Source organism: Aspergillus novofumigatus (genome assembly GCF_002847465.1).
Source record: "Aspergillus novofumigatus IBT 16806 chromosome Unknown P174scaffold_3, whole genome shotgun sequence".
Taxonomy (NCBI): domain Eukaryota; kingdom Fungi; phylum Ascomycota; class Eurotiomycetes; order Eurotiales; family Aspergillaceae; genus Aspergillus; species Aspergillus novofumigatus.
Genome location: NW_020194276.1, coordinates 940,682 through 955,934, shown reverse-complemented (window position 1 = coordinate 955,934; position 15,253 = coordinate 940,682). Strand labels below are relative to the sequence as shown.

Below are 15,253 nucleotides of genomic sequence, written 5' to 3'. Positions count from 1 at the left end.
GTGTGAGTTCTAGTGCTAGTAGATAATCTAGTAAAGATTAAATAAGAAAGGAACTGAAAAACTTTATCTTGAATAACAGGGCTCTTAGCCTATTTAATAGTAGCTAGATTAGTAGTCTAGTATTATTTTACTTAGTAAAGGTGTCCTTCCTTACTACTTATAAACCCTTATTACCACCTCTCATCACTACTCGCGAGCCATTTTCTAGAGTGGTGATGAGGAGTAATAAAGTCCTCACCCACATCACCAGCGCCTATGCTAAAATTATAAGGTTGCTTTTTCAGGGCAGGAAGGCTTTCTAAGAATTTACTGCATTTAATATGTGGCTTAAGTACAGCTGAGCGGACGGGAAGCCCTGTTTTCCACACCCTATGGTCGTATATACTAGCCTTGGAGGAAAGGAGGTATTAACCTATCCAAGTCTTAGGTTTTCCTTCTATTCGGCTCTCGTGTACCTAATCTGCAGGCGCATATAGCAAGGGCAATCTTGCCGATGGATGGGGCCATGGAGCCCAATCGGCTCGTACACGTTCTGATTGTGGATACTGGGGTGTAGAGACGAAGGCCAAAGCTCAGCTCTACTCAAGGGCTGAAAATGTGGCGTATCGGTCCTGACATGTCTTGTCATTCGCAGAAGCTGTTGAAAGCAGATCTCGGAGATCAAGCATATCGTACTGAATAGTGGGTCACTCTCGCTGATGGTCGCCAGGTCCTGCAGGAGCTGAGACTGTGTCTTCTTGCCACCGGCCATGCTTCCTCTTTCAGCTTGGAGCGGGAAATTCAGAGTATAAAACGCTGAACCTGGAGTAAGTTCCATCGAACACCAGCTTTATCGATTCATTCAAAATGACTCGAATAATGCCAGCCCTACAATCGCATGTTGATTTCCGGCAGTCAATCAGAGGACAAACGGCCAGGCTGCCCAACTTCTACGCTCTTTTTCCTGAGTGGAAACCTCGACTTCATCCAGAATATGACCGTGCTCGTGATAAAGTGCTTAATCCGTGGATTGAACGGTGAGTGCACTGATTTCAGTGTCTACTGCCAGCATTACTAAGGTTGCAAAGCTGGGTCCCCGATGCAGACACAGCTCGCAAATTCCAAAAGGCGGATTTTGGCCGTTTCGCTGCCATCATGTGTGCAGATGCGTCTTTTGAGAAGATGTGCTCTGTAGCCAAGGCGTTTGCATGGGTCCGTTGCCTCTATTGTCTGACGAATGCTCTGAATAATCTGCTGATACAAGATAGTACTTTATCTGGGACGATTGTAAGCTTTGAACAGGTCGTATCCCAGGGAGAAAGACTAATCGACCACTCTACTTAGTATTTGACTGTGGCAGCCTGACGCATGAGAAAATGGCTATCCCAGAATACCGGGACAAGTCTATGCAATACTTCTGCGCAGTTCTTTCCAGCAAGGAGGATGCTCCGGACCTATCAGGATGCTCGGACGAGCTGCAAAAGGCACTGTTGTGCTGGAATGAGGTGGCGGCCCACATTAGAGAGGTTTGCTCAAAGGGTATTTCTCATCTCCACTTGTCTTCTAACGATTGGCTGACGTTATTGAGAAACCTGCGGAGTGTACCCTGTCATAGCTACTATTCCGTGCGCAGATCCTACCAGTAACCGTGACTCTGGGCTCATACTAACGAGTAGTAGGTTTATTTATGGGGTCGACGTCAGCAAGCAAGAGCTCGCCGGTGAGCTGATGGGACTGTTGTGGAGACATACATCTTATTTGGTACACATGTAAGTTTCTTCTAGTTCGTTTGCCCGCGACACTCTCCTGATCACGATTGCAGGATCAACGACATGTTCTCGCTCAGAAAGGAAATTGTATGTCTCTTTTTTTTTTGACACTGAAACCCCTCGTTCTGACAAAGGCATGCAGGCGGACAATCAGATCGAGAACCTCGTTCCGATCTTGATGCTCAATCACAACATCGACTGCAGCAGCGCAGTGGAGCGCTCGAGCTTGCTTGTCCAGGAGGCCGCTTGCGCCTTTCATGAGGTGGAGAAACGTCTACGCGGACTGTCTCAGCAGTCACCCAATCCGGTTACTGAAATGTTCGTCAAAGGGTGCAAGGATGTTGTTATGGGGTTGACTCATTGGAGGTAATTTCCCTTGTGCATCCAACTAGCCAGCCTCGTCTGGCTGGACTTCTTCGCTTGTGTTTGTTCTTGTCGTGAGGCCGAGACTGACAAAATCAGCTACACTGGACAACGATACTTCAAGCAATCAGAAATCGGTGTCGACAACGTGATTGAATTCCACCTCTAAGAAGACAGTTGCGCACAGAGATCAAATTCCTCAGCTCTGCAGGCATGATGCAGGACGGAGGAATCTCGTCAGCGGCGTAAGGTTACAACCGGGGATGGATTCCGTCCAGAGCGGTTCAATTTTGATTCGTTGTTAGTGCAGCTCAAATGCGACCAGTAGTTAGCATGTAGTTGCATGAGACTAAGCCCCCAAGTCTGCCCGATCGATCGATTCTTCATGCAGGCGATCTGCACGCTAGTATGCGGCTAAGCTGAACAATGGGTCCAACACTGATGCGATGCAAGTGATTCTCTGATTTCTTCTCACCGCTACTTCCAGGGCCCTCTTATCTCTAGTTCCAGACGTGCATGTCGCCACCAATTTATTCAGCTTCTAAGAATGGTGGAGTTGACCGTCTGGTAATTGAGATACTCTGAGCAAACAGTGATAGTTCCCGACGCTGTTGGTAGTGGTGTCTGCGTCAGAATTGTTTGACTAGGAGTAGTCGTCCTGTTGTATTTTGGGAGGGTAACATTTCCCGCCATCAAAGGCACGGATGGGAGGTCGGAGACATCCTGGAAGCAGCTGCTTGGGGCAGATGTATCAAGGCAGGAGACCTCAACGGCGCCGCCACCGGTATATTTGGCATATAGAGAGATGTCAGTGACGGCCTCAACGCAATACGCTATGCCTAGCAAGATATTCGTGCAGTTGGCGCCCATTTCCGGGTTGAGAAAGTAGAAGTCGCTGAGGGAAATGTCCATCTGATTGGAAACCGAGGCACAGTAATCGCCATCTTGGATAGTATAGTATTTTCTAACGTCGCTGTTGATTCCTTCGGCAACATTTGTTGGCGCTGGAACGGCTGTTGTGGCCGTAGCTGGACTGGTAATTTGGTGCTGGCCGACATGCTACTTTGCGTAATAATGGCTTGTTAAAGGTAATCCACCCTGTAGCAAAAGAGATAAATGAGAATTATAAGGATTGTAAAAGAACATATAATAACTACATAGTAGGCTAGATCTGTGTGTTAGTTAAGGAGCAGGTTATAGCTACAGCAATGCTAGACTATATCTATCTGACTATCGTGGATATCCGGACGGGTCAACGGACACATATCTGTTGCAGCAGGGCGATATGTACTCCGTACTATGTGCCAACTACATACCCGCACCAGATTGAAGTGATTACGTCTAAGCAGACGTACTTTCGATCTTCATTAACCAGCCGAATCTGAGGGATGTCAATGAGGTCAAGCTGAAGCTATAGAACACTACTAGGGTTTGTGTTTTAATTCTATTCATAGAAATGCAGTATTTTATTAGACTACATTGCTTGCTGCTTTTGGATAGTATAACATTATCTCAACCCGTTCTTCTATTTTAGGTCATCTCATAGCAAAAGAAAATGATCATTCAAGTTTCAGTTGGCAGCTTATATTAGAAGGTGATACGAATGCCAATGTCACTGCTGCTGTCAACAACAGGGTCCTATTAGAAGAAATGATTATTACGATCCGTCCTACTCAGAAGGGACAGAAAAGGCTGTGCAAAGAATGGACAAAGTGTAAGGACCAAAGCTTGGACATGCATGAGAGCCATGCCGAGGTCCAGATGCCTAGGTGAGTACCAGGATGAAGATGCAATGCATCCCGAGCTTGAACGGCTCTGTAGCTCATTCATGGTCAGCTGGGGGGAGCGTATGTGATCCCAAAGTTGACCGTGCGCACGGTGTCATAATCCCGCGGGTTAGTGCGGTTGCCGAAAATTTTCAACGCACGCACAACTAGAGAGTAGTTGCCCGCTGAGACATACGAACCGTTCGCCAACTTGCCCATCCAAGAAATGGGTGGGGGCCAGCTAGACCATCAACACTCCGCGCGAGGGCTGTCAGGGGATCAGACACTGGGAGGATAGTGCGGCTGTTTGCCGATTGGACACCGACGAGGAGCAGATCCGTTCCCATTGAGAGCTGGGTCTGGAAGATGGGGTAGCTGGTGTTTGCGCCGGGGGCGGGCCATTCTTGCCCGGCAGGACGAACTGGTGGTTGGCCTGGACGCGTTTCTGGGTGGTGCTGTCGATGATATAGTTGCCACCTTGCGTGGTGTCTAGGATCGTCACGTTGCGCATGGCGGTGGCAACCCCCAGGTAGGGAACCGAGAAGGAATCATCCGCTGAGGTTCCGTTGAACGTGACGTATCCGCTGTAGACGGGGATGCGACGGGCGATGACACCCTTGGGCGGGGTAGCAGTGACCTTCAGCACGGCAGACTCGCCGGGGGCCACGAGCACGACGGATGAGCTGAACTTGAGCGAGGCGCCCTCGGTAGTGCGGTCCACGAAGTGGCCGAGTCTGTTCCTTTGCGGGATGGAACTGTTGTCGGACAGAGTGTAGACGGTAGCGGCCACCACGTGGCCGACAGTGTAGACACGCGGCTCGGAGCCGGTGTTGTTGATGCGGATCCACGCCGGGGCGAGATGCTCGGTGTCATTGAAGGCGATGGTGCTCACATTGAACTTGGTGGTGGTGTGCACAAGTTTGTAGGCATCGATAAGGCCGCCTCCCTGCTGCGCCACGGAGGCCAGGAAGGGCGAGGCTGTAACGCCATCATGGAACACATTCGGCTTAGCAGTGGTCGACAATAGAGACTTGATCTCAGCAGGGGTTACCTTGCCCTTTCCACGAGCCTCCATGAGGAGGGCAACGCAGCCAGCAACGTAGGGCGTCGCCATCGAAGTACCACTATCCACGGCGTAGCCGCCCTCAAGGAGCGGCCATGTCGACAGCATGAAGCCACCGACTCCCGAAACTGCTGTCACAGGAAGGAGTTCGTTGCTGGGGCCCCATTCGGTAACTTCATTGACGTGGCCCCAGATTGCGGGTTGGTCTCATTGATGAAGATGGTTTTAGCGTACTTTGCGCTGGTCATGTGCAGAGTAATGTTGGCTCCAGAGGCGGCCAGTTTCACCCAGTTCTCGCCAGTCTGGGCAGAGACCATCCCTAGGCCCACCAGAGCAGAGTTCTGGACAGGAAGCTCATAGGTGCCCGGCTCATTGTTATAAAACAGGATGTTCTTCGCACCGGCCTTGACCGCATTGGCCTGCTGCACACTGTTGCGGCAGCCACCATAGCGAATGAGGACGATCTTGTTGGAGATGTTCGGGTGGTCCGCTGTCCATGGCTCGCAAGAATCACCAATGACGGACGCATTCAGGCTGCTCGGGTAGAGAGAGTAGGTGCCATTCTTGAAGTCGGACGTACCCGCGAGCTGCCAAACAAACTCCTTGGTGGTGTTCCCGGTGGAATAGGAAGCTCCAGGCAGCAGCAGTGGACTATACACGTTGTTGAAGGACCCGATGCCAATGCCAGCAGCATTGTCGATACCATTCGAGGCCAGGAACAAGCCATTATTTCCGTCATTGCCAGTGGCAATGAACGAGGGAAGCCCAGCCTCGGCCAATTTCTGGATCAGCTGTCCCCACGGTTCGTCGCTCCAGCCCTTGTACGTGCCAAACGAAGCTGAGATGATGTCTGCTTTGTCCTCGTAGGCCTTCTTGAAAGCGGCAGCAACGAGGTCAGTACCGAGTTTCACTGTCCGCTTTCCAAGGATCTTGTAATGACCAAGAGTCACATTCGGGGCTACGCCGGTGAAGTTGAAGGGGTTGGGCTGAGCTGCGATCAGTCCAGAGACATGAGTTCCTGCAGGCGATCAGCCGAAAGTTCCAAATATACCGTATCTGTGAATTTCTTGACATACCATGTCCAGAGTGGCCTTCCCACGGGTCGGTAGTGTTGTCGAGGAAGTTGAAGCCGAATTCAACCAGACAACCCTTGCCAAAGCAGCCACCGAGAGCGGGGTGCTTGTAGTCAACGCCCGAGTCGATCACCGCTACGCGAATTCCTGTACCCAGGTAGCCTTCCTGGCGCAACTTGTCGACTCCAGTCATGATGTGTGGGTAGTCGTTGCCTTCCTGACCCGTCGTGTCACGGCGTCGCAGATCGTGAGGGACAGGACTATGGCGGATGGGAGCGCCGTGGGCGACACTCGAAACGGGGCGCTGAGGTTGGTGCAGCTCCCGCACCGGGGAGACCTTTTTGACCACCGGCCACGAGGAGATCTGCTTGACAATGGCAGCCTCGTTCTGCTTGTTGTCTAGCAGAGTAAAAGATCCACCATGGAAAAGAGCGAAGGACAGGTCATGGTTGAGACTGGCTGGAATGCCATGGTCATTGAGGGTGGAGAGGAAGCCGGCGGACGACTATGTAAGTTAGTAAGTCTGCGCAATGAACTGGCATTGCGACGGCGTTAATATGTGGACGAACAGTCTCGGAATCAGTAAACTCGACAATATATTTCTGGGAGATAGGGTCGCCATGTCCTGCTAGAGCCACTGGCAGGGCTGCTAGGAAGGCGCCCATCCATGGCCAAAGAGGGGCCATAATCAAAATTGAAGAGAACGAATGACTGGATTTAAAGATCCGAAAAGAGCGACGAGGGTGAAGGGAAAAGAAGGATGGAATGAACGATGAAATGTGCGGTAATGGAGTTGACGAGATAATTTTCTATTAACTAGCCCAGCCCCTATTCTTCCCTCCCATATGTCGCAAGAAGACGGCAAGATGCTTGAACAGACTTGTCGATGTTTTGTGCAAATGGTGGAGCCCACGGCAGGGCCGGATCTCGTATTGTTTACGATCAGCGTAGATAGTCTCGCCGATCTTCGTCCATTCGGGCCTGTGGATTCCAAACCCAGGAAAAAGGGTCCAATTAACGAATGGGGTTCCCCTGCCCGGAGATAAGACCCGAAGAACTCTGGATCTCATTTGCAGGGGGGAAAGATCACAGCAAGAATGAATCCGCCACCGCAGCATGGGCGGAGTTTCCTAGGAGCCAAAGGTGGTGGCTTGCGACTGTACTCTTCTTATATTCTTTTGCAAACCGCTTCTCTTCCGCTGCATCTTCCTTGGCCTTCCTTGTGGCAATTGATCGATTCGCATCGTCTGTGGTTACCAGTGTGGGTACGGCCCCTGATCTCTGTATTAGTTGTTCTGTAGCCCCAATTTGTGTAATTGTTTCGTTGGCTATACCGAGGTCATCAGTAGCGATTGGACTACGGTAGAAGATACGCTCGAGATTTCGCTAAAGCTTTGGCGTAAGAAGATGTGCGTGCTTCGATAGCTTTGCCATGTTCTTCTAGCGCTTTGGTCGACTTGGAGATGTATTTTCGACGCTAGACGATAAAAGGCTTAGTTGCGGAGGTGGTGTACAGCAGCTGGGCGTATTCGTTGGTAGACTGGCTGAGAAACTCGAAGATCTCTTGGCTAATGAAGAGGGAGAAGATCGCGTATGGGCTCTCTATATCTAAGCTGCTAGGTAGCTGTCGCCGTGGAGGTTCAGAGGTAGGTATTAAGGGCTGAAGCCGACTAGAGAGTTCTTCTTTGGTAGGTAGTTCGGCGATAGTCTCGTCAAGCTTGCGCTTCTTTGTAGCTATAGTAGATTTCTTTTTAGCCATGGTAGATTGTGTGGTAGATTGTATGGTAGATTGTATGGTAGGTTGTATGGTAGGTTGTATGGTAGGTTGGTTGGTAGGGGGTTTTCTTACAATTATGTAAAGTTATAGTATGTTTAACAGCAATTATCTGCATGCGGATGATAGTCTCTGCATTCGCATAAAGGTATGGGGAAACCTAAATCAATAGGGAAAACCCATATCGAAACCTATCATCTCCCACCAGTAAGACTAGCTAATTCGAGCTTCACCAAAAACAATTTTCCCGATCATCACACATTCCCCAGCCGTAGCCGGGCGTTGCTTTCTCCCAGTTGCAGCAACCACTATCGCACTCATAGTTTCGCGTACAATGTTGGCCCCAACCCTTGCCCATAGTATGGGGCCAGCTGCCCATCGGGCCGAACCCTTCTCGGTAGTGGCCAGCGGCTTCTCCAACATCTGGTACCGCGTAGGATGGAGCTAGAAGGAAGAGAAGACCGATGAATATCCTCCCTGCAACCATTGTGGTCCTATATTTCATCAGCGGCACCTTAAAAGCATTTGGCGCATGTGGGCAATACCGACGTAATGGCCAAATTGAAAGTATGCGTTGCCTTCGCCAGAAAAGATCCGTATGTTTACTTCAGGTATCTTTGGGTACTTCGTACCTTATGGCTTTTTTAGTCTGATTTCCGTAAAGATAATTAAGCTACCACTACATTGTAGCTGGAGTGGAAAAGGCCAATTTATAGCTTGGATACTATGATGATCCAGCCATGATGGCCCAGCTATGATAGGCTCGACCTTTGATCGCGGGTCAATTCAGTGTGTTCTAGTGATCTGCTGGTCGATCATCCTGAACAGATGTAGCTGAGCTTCTGTTGTATACATGTCTAAGTGGCCATGACAAGAACTGACTGTGCGAGCTCCGCAGTAGGATATTACACTGCATGAACATTCTATGCAGTGTGACGCCATGTGAAGGGTCCTATACAGTTTCAATCCGGTCTGGTCCGTCTAGCTGCACCTTGCCTCGCTGGAGGTATCTGCTGTCACCATGGGCAATTGCATCATGCCTGCTTGACAGATGATGCATCTATTGAGCTCTTAATGAGTATGTGATGTGATGCTGGAAATAGTACATACCATTCTTCATTCCACTTAGTGTACAGTATCAGAGCGACACAGACAACTTTGATATTCCTGCTGTCAACGTGATGTGGCGATATCTATCGCCTCACAGCTGGCAGTTGGCTAGCCACTTTTGCCTTGTAGTTGGCTCTGCCCATGGCCGATCGGCACCAATCGCCAGGACGAGTGCAAGCTGAGCTACTTTCATGGATTCCGCAGGTTTCTCAGTCAGGATCGGCGGCTCTGCACGTTCCACCTCGTATTATCCTAGCGCATGGAGCAGGTGTTCGCGACTTGGCCTCTTCTTGTGTGGATACCTATCTGCATTCAGAACTTGGAAGTGCGAACCTTGTCCTTGGCAAGAGGTACATCTGAGTGCAATCAATGGTTGCCTTAGGTAGATCTTTGTTGTTCCATGTCAAGCATTCAGCTCCCAGGATACGGGGTAACCCTCTGCAGATCCTCGGTGACATGGCTAGATTGACAGGTCACCGATGGAGTGTCGGCGGGGAGGGTGATCGGCATCAGCAGCTTGATGAAGCAAGGCGAACCTCGGCTGGATTGGTTCCTTTCATGTTTGGGCGAACTATAGTTGAGCTAACATAGTTCAGGACTTCAGGTGGGTAGCTCACGAGGAAAGCTTCTCTACCCTTGAGGCGCCATTAATACTAGACTACGGAAAACCTGGAATCACTATGTTCTAAACAGTTCAGGGACATAGAATCTGAACTTAACACTCACTGGTGCACCTGTACTTCTTAGCACACCTGTACTTCTTGGTGCACCAGCACTTCCTGGTGTACTTACACTCCCTGGCATTGGGACAAAACCGAAAATACATCTGTAGATATTTCCGTACGTCAGTAATTCATGGTTTTCTGCTAGCAGTAAGCACCCAACTACCTTCCCTTAGGCGTTTTGAACGATTCGAATTAGTATATAGTAGGGATATCAGATGATTCAAATCACTATATAGCAAGGATATCAAACAATATAAATCGTTATATAGTAGGGGATATTGAATGATTCAGATCATTATATAGTCAGGATCCAAATCACCCAGTTCAGTATTAAGGGTCTTCAGCGGACGTGTGAAGTATTTGTGAATCATCTCATGAACATCAGCCTTGACCTCATCCAGCTTTGCATGGATACTGCTCTCGACAGGGAGGGTGGATGCCAAAGAACTCCACTTGCGAATCCTGGACTGCAAATTTCGACTCTGCCACGCGCGCATGATTGGGCCCATTTTGAGCCACACCAAGTGAAAAGTGGATGGCCGAGAGTTCACTGTAATGGGACTCCTCGATGAGCGGATCAACACAGCAGTAGGCGAGCTCGGTATGTGCCTTTAGCTCGTCAAGATAGCCCGCACTTTCCAAGTAGTCGCTCACGGACTGATGTAATATTAGCACCTTCTCCTGGATGATGACCATTAGACGGTAGGATGCAATTTCCTCACGTGTAAACTGACCCCCAGTTCTCACAACGTCTTCATCAAGGTGAAGGTGGCAAGCCTCAGAAATCTCCAGCACGCTCAGTGGCCGCAGAGACGCGGTAACAAATCCCAGAATGCGGATCACGTCTCCCCTAACCACTTCCTGTTCAAAGTCCTTGTTGAGAACTTCCTTGGAGAGCGAATCGGGTCCTTTGGGTATGTTCTTTAAGACGGGGATCGTCTTACTTCTCATACGCTAAGTCGACCTACAGCAAAGTGCCTCCTGCTTTCTCTCTAAGGAGGTTGCTGACTTGCTTTTTAATTTTGTCTGTGTAGGAATGCCCCTGGGCAAGGTAAACCACTTTTTCCTCGATATAGCGTACAATATCCCTCTCTTTTTTGAGACAGGCAGCCAGGTTCTTGTTTGCGACCCTTTTAAAGTATTTTAAAGTAGCTCGGGGTAGGGCCGACTGGTAACTAGTATCTGGATATTAGAGTTGGTTAGTCATGAAAAGGTTTCTTTAAACTGCTTTTCTGTAAGGGTGTGTCTTTTCATACGATCAAGTGACATACTAATATTCGGGGCTATATGTGCTATCGGGTTGGGGCAATAAGCAGGAAGCAGGAGAGGGCATAAAAAAAGTGATGACCCTAAGGGACAAATTGACGAGTTGTTGCTTCTATTCCCTGCCAATCTAGTATTCATCGTGACGGCGGAAGTTGTTCATTCCATTGCCCGCCTCCTGCCGACCCATCACGGTCATATCCAGCAGGTGATACGTGGACAGGATAATCTCCAAGCCACGAGACGAGGTATCATAGGTGTGAAATACCTCGTCACCTTCCCGGAAGAACGAGCATAGTCCGAAATAACCGTTCCCCGGCTTCCAGGTGATAATTTCTCCCTGTGCCTCGACTTCGGCCCACGTTTTGTGCGTTTTCGCGGAACTATAAAAAGGAAACCTCCAGCCCATCCGATCCCTGTAGGCGGTAATTTCAGACAAGGGCGCGGTAGCCACGGCGACGAAAGAAGTATCCCTGCTCCACAGGTGGCGCAGGTCGGGGATATGGTCCATGCAGAATGAGCAACCCACGCAGCCCTGAGTCTCATCGGGTCCCAGCATAAAATGGTAGAGGATTAGCTGTTTGCGCCCATCAAATAGATCCAACAGGCTCTTCACTCCGTCTGGTGTATCGAATTGGAACCGAGCTGGGTCGTGGATGCGCACCATGGGCAACTGACGGCGCGACACGGCGAGCTCCTGCAGCAGTCGTGTTGCCGCTTTCTCCTGCTGGAGAAGACGAGATCGAGCAGCCTGGTACTCTTCGGGGCTCACTATATTTTTCTAGCAGTGGTGAGGGAAATGAGGGAAACCCACTAAATATTTGTGAGAGAAACCTACCTGGCTGTCCATTGCTGTAAATTGTGGCAGGAAGAAAGAGTGACCATTCTATGAGGGCAGTAGCAGACCCGACGATCATACAAGTTTTGTATATGGTACGAATACTATACTGTCACACAAGCGTTCTAGAAAGAAAAGGGATCTACTCTTCAAAAAAGGACAATTTATAGCTTAGCAATATACGCCAGGGCCAATCAACAGGCAAGAGTTATATCATGTGTAAGCGAAGAAAAAACGGAAACATGCGTCATGGAGCAGAGTTGGTGAAGTATGTGAGAGACGCGGTGTCACGCGTTGTCAAGAATTCCGTTCCTCGTATCCGAACTCAAATCTCAGAGTTCTGCCGCTCATTTGCTGTGGTACTCTCCTTGACCCCAGATTCATGGATTTCGCGGTACTTATACGAAGTGGCTGCATCGATCCTGGTCCCTAGATTGAAATTTGGTTGTATCTAAGGAGGTTCATGCGGGGTGACGTCTCAGCTTCTGGTGGGTTACGGAGGCATACTGCTGGCGGAAATGTCTCTAGGAATACGAACTGTTGATTTGCGATCCTTGACTATTGTCTATGAAAGATGTGTAAAGCCACGGTTGAGAGGCTCTTTTGGAGAAGATTAAGCAGTACCGTGTGACATCGTTTGTCAGTGCATGATATTAAAAGCCCAATCTAGCCCATCGCTAAGGTGTAGATAGCTATATGGCTTAAACTCTACCCGAAGTCGAGGCCACCTGCTTTCCATGATCATGTTGCCGATGACGTACACGAACCATGCTTTTATCGTTCAATGCCTCCTGTTGGCAGTATAAGATGGAGTAGATTTATTATGCTCCTTCACCTCCATGTCTGAACCCTTTGGCACGCGCTGAACTTGTTCAGGCCATAACAGCCCAAGATGTCTACTGAAACCAGTGACGCACCTAAGGCCCAGCAGACATGGAAGGCTCCCCCAGAAGGCTGTCCATGTTGGGTGGAGATCCCTGCACGGGATACCGAAAAACTAAAGGTCGGTTCGCGGTCCTGCGGCGACTCTGATGATTTTCGTCTGCTGTAGTAGCAGGGTACTGGACCCCGCTGACGATGATGTCTGGGTAGGCATTTTACGGTGCCATTTTTCCCTCCTGGGAATGGAGACCAGCTCAGTCCGCTGAAGACCCAAGCAAAGTGCAGCACTATAGTTTCGCTGAACCGAAGGGTAAGCCAACCTTGATGCACTGGCTTATCAAAAAAAAAAAAAAATCGCTGAATGGGTCTTCCGTCTAGGATTATCGGGAGGCATCGTCCAGATGCCGGAGGGTTGCGCTCCAACAGAGCAGGTCATGGGCAGTGGGATGACCGTGTACTACTCGGTCGACTCCCTTGACATGGTCAGTCCTGGTGCCCAAATACTCCAGGAATTAGTACCTTTTCCAGAAGATCGGCAAGGCTGATTATATCAGGTGGAGAAGAAAATTCACGAACGCGGTGGTAGCACCTGTCTAGCCAAGACAACTGAGAGTTCTCATGGGTGGTTTATGAACTTCCGTGACCCTGAAGGGAACCGGTTTGGTTGCTACGAGTTCCGTGGTAGCTAGAGAGTCTTGGAAAGGTCTTTCGCAGCAGCCTGTGCTTTTTCGAGCTAAGCGGGCTCTTTTTCTAAATATCTTCCGGGCCGTCAGAGCTGGGGGCGGATGCCCCGTAAAAGGAATACTTGGCGAGGCGGGGGGATGACAGCTCAAAGTGGGTACGACTCGTCAATATTTTTGGTCGAGAATGTTTGGTCTTTTCACCCGATTCGCTGATCGATATCAATTGCTGTAAGCTAGTCACTTGGATTTGTCTTAACTACCCCTAGAGGCTTAGGTTAAGACACATTATTCTTTGAAGGGAACGTCCAGACCTTCCGCTACGGGTAGCCTATACCGCCTTTGGTCTAATCTCCTAAGCATTGGTACCAGCCTGGTTACTAAGCCTATTTAGGTAAAAGGTAAGATACCAAGATTGTGCTGTGGCGGCGCTAGTCCACTTCTGGAATTTCAGAATTGTTTTAGCAGCTCTTTCTTCTCTAGTTAATTGCACTACTACAGGAATCACTATTACATACTACTACTTCACCCAAACAGACGGCGACTACCTTACCCATGTCATTCACACTCACCCTAATATCGAAGCTCAGGGCGCATTGAGAATTGGCGGTGCCCTATATGTGGCTCAAGTACGGCTGAGCGGACGGGGAGCCCTGTTTTCCAAACCCTATGGTCATATGTGCTAGAATTTACTATGATAGCCAGCCTCTCTTCTGCATAATGTTTTCTATCAGGGTGTGGCTTATTAGTTATATACTATCATATAGATCATAACCAGAGCCCGGAAATTACAATAGTATATAAATAAGAACTAAATCACTCACTCTACTTGCCAGATTAATTTACATAAAGTTTAATCTACAACCTAAGGGTCGCGATCATCAGGCATTTCCAGAGAAGAAACTCTGTCTTATCGAGAGGGTGGCTATAGCTACTACAAGAACGGCCATAAATTACGGAGTATATGGATTTAGGTGACTTTAGGTGATGATTTTACATTACGTCTTTACATAGTCCTTCCTAATATTAACAATCTAGAATGGAAGATGTCATGATGACGAACGCGGCCTGGTCCTCATTCTTCGTATATATCGGCTATGTAGAGACCATAGTATATATTTCGGCGAGAAACTCAAGAGAATTTCCATTCAGTTTCACGAATATCGATTTTATTGAAGATCCTCACTTTTGAACGTACTGCGAATCTCCAGCATGCCTAAGGCATATTTCGACCGTGACCCTATAACCCTACAAGAGGGCAACCACATCCGTGCTGAGATCGGTGGCAAAATGATTGAACCCGATGAAATGGAATATGTGACTGGAGAAGTTGAACGGGTCATTATTCATAAATCTCAAGATTCCACTCTTGAGCTTAAATGTACCCAGGATGTTCATTTTTTGCCTGGGGAACAAGTTATATTACAGCAGCTGGGTAAGCTGTCCAGGAATTGACAGGAGTGAATAATGATTGACTAGTACCACAGATCCTGTTAGTTACGCTGCTCTAGGCATGACGAGTGGAAAGGAAGTCGAGTTTAAGGAGTAAAAAGGTTCATGTCGCGCTTAAAATAACTTGCCATTTTGTAATGTTGCTGCTATCAGAAGTAAGGGAAAATTGGCTCTGGATTTGGGACTGGGACATTAAAAACATTGTTTAAAATGAGTACGACTCTGCTATATCCCACGGACCATAATTGGTTAAGCTCAAGTCTTCTTCTCTGCATTTCTGATGCCACAATCCCTTGCCTCCTACTTCAAATATATTCTCAAAGCTTGTATATCTCCGCTGTTCCGTCGGCGAAATATTGATGGCCTCTAAAATCTTCGGATAACCGAGGACGCGCGCAATGCCCCCATTATCATAGAGCATGGCAGTCCTGTGATTAAAATCAGATCGACGTAACGCTCTTCAAGCAGTAAGTACAAGGCCAAATGGCCTTAATCATGCCTCAATGACGCTTGATT

General features: G+C 48.7%; 8 protein-coding genes across 8 annotated transcripts; 3 read left to right on the top strand and 5 right to left on the bottom strand.

Moving 5' to 3' along the window:
* Positions 1-846: 846 nt before the first annotated feature.
* P174DRAFT_449619 (terpenoid synthase) lies at positions 847-2,396 on the top strand (the record flags this gene model as incomplete). The annotated part of the gene is made up of 9 exons (XM_024828859.1): positions 847-1,016; positions 1,068-1,191; positions 1,248-1,266; positions 1,324-1,518; positions 1,568-1,604; positions 1,659-1,748; positions 1,802-1,835; positions 1,891-2,114; positions 2,211-2,396. The coding sequence occupies 9 exons, from the start codon at positions 847-849 to the stop codon at positions 2,278-2,280; spliced, it is 963 nt and encodes a 320-aa protein (XP_024683723.1). The 3' UTR covers positions 2,281-2,396.
* Positions 2,397-2,645: 249 nt separating this feature from the next.
* Positions 2,646-3,023, bottom strand: P174DRAFT_429545 (uncharacterized protein; the record flags this gene model as incomplete). The annotated part of the gene is made up of 1 exon (XM_024825582.1): positions 2,646-3,023. One exon carries the CDS (start codon positions 3,021-3,023, stop codon positions 2,646-2,648), a length of 378 nt encoding a protein of 125 aa, XP_024683722.1.
* Positions 3,024-3,684: 661 nt separating this feature from the next.
* Positions 3,685-6,699, bottom strand: P174DRAFT_449618 (subtilisin-like protein; the record flags this gene model as incomplete). Its single annotated transcript, XM_024828858.1, has 4 exons — positions 3,685-5,094; positions 5,175-5,958; positions 6,017-6,518; positions 6,583-6,699. The coding sequence occupies 4 exons, from the start codon at positions 6,697-6,699 to the stop codon at positions 4,149-4,151; spliced, it is 2,349 nt and encodes a 782-aa protein (XP_024683721.1). The 3' UTR covers positions 3,685-4,148.
* Positions 6,700-7,490: 791 nt separating this feature from the next.
* Positions 7,491-8,274, bottom strand: P174DRAFT_429543 (uncharacterized protein; the record flags this gene model as incomplete). The annotated part of the gene is made up of 2 exons (XM_024825581.1): positions 7,491-7,857; positions 8,048-8,274. 2 exons carry the CDS (start codon positions 8,272-8,274, stop codon positions 7,491-7,493), a joined length of 594 nt encoding a protein of 197 aa, XP_024683720.1.
* Positions 8,275-10,015: 1,741 nt separating this feature from the next.
* Positions 10,016-10,573, bottom strand: P174DRAFT_429542 (uncharacterized protein; the record flags this gene model as incomplete). Its single annotated transcript, XM_024825580.1, has 1 exon — positions 10,016-10,573. The coding sequence occupies one exon, from the start codon at positions 10,571-10,573 to the stop codon at positions 10,016-10,018; it is 558 nt and encodes a 185-aa protein (XP_024683719.1).
* Positions 10,574-11,015: 442 nt separating this feature from the next.
* On the bottom strand, positions 11,016-11,735 carry P174DRAFT_419085 (DUF899 domain-containing protein; the record flags this gene model as incomplete). Its single annotated transcript, XM_024824760.1, has 2 exons — positions 11,016-11,666; positions 11,724-11,735. The coding sequence occupies 2 exons, from the start codon at positions 11,733-11,735 to the stop codon at positions 11,016-11,018; spliced, it is 663 nt and encodes a 220-aa protein (XP_024683718.1).
* Positions 11,736-12,615: 880 nt separating this feature from the next.
* P174DRAFT_480516 (uncharacterized protein) lies at positions 12,616-13,448 on the top strand (the record flags this gene model as incomplete). The annotated part of the gene is made up of 2 exons (XM_024830715.1): positions 12,616-12,763; positions 12,921-13,448. The coding sequence occupies 2 exons, from the start codon at positions 12,616-12,618 to the stop codon at positions 13,148-13,150; spliced, it is 378 nt and encodes a 125-aa protein (XP_024683717.1). The 3' UTR covers positions 13,151-13,448.
* Positions 13,449-14,442: 994 nt separating this feature from the next.
* P174DRAFT_510965 (uncharacterized protein) lies at positions 14,443-14,871 on the top strand. The gene is made up of 2 exons (XM_024831735.1): positions 14,443-14,720; positions 14,773-14,871. Exons 1-2 carry the CDS (start codon positions 14,498-14,500, stop codon positions 14,832-14,834), a joined length of 285 nt encoding a protein of 94 aa, XP_024683716.1. The 5' UTR covers positions 14,443-14,497; the 3' UTR covers positions 14,835-14,871.
* Positions 14,872-15,253: the final 382 nt, after the last annotated feature.

Bases quoted from the DNA above. Each gene is read 5' to 3' on its own strand.
- P174DRAFT_510965 (XM_024831735.1), top strand. From the start codon at position 14,498: ATGCCTAAGGCATATTTCGACCGTGACCCTATAACCCTACAAGAGGGC. The intron at 14,721-14,772 runs GTAAGCTGTCCA...CTAGTACCACAG, and splicing joins AGTTATATTACAGCAGCTGG to ATCCTGTTAGTTACGCTGCT.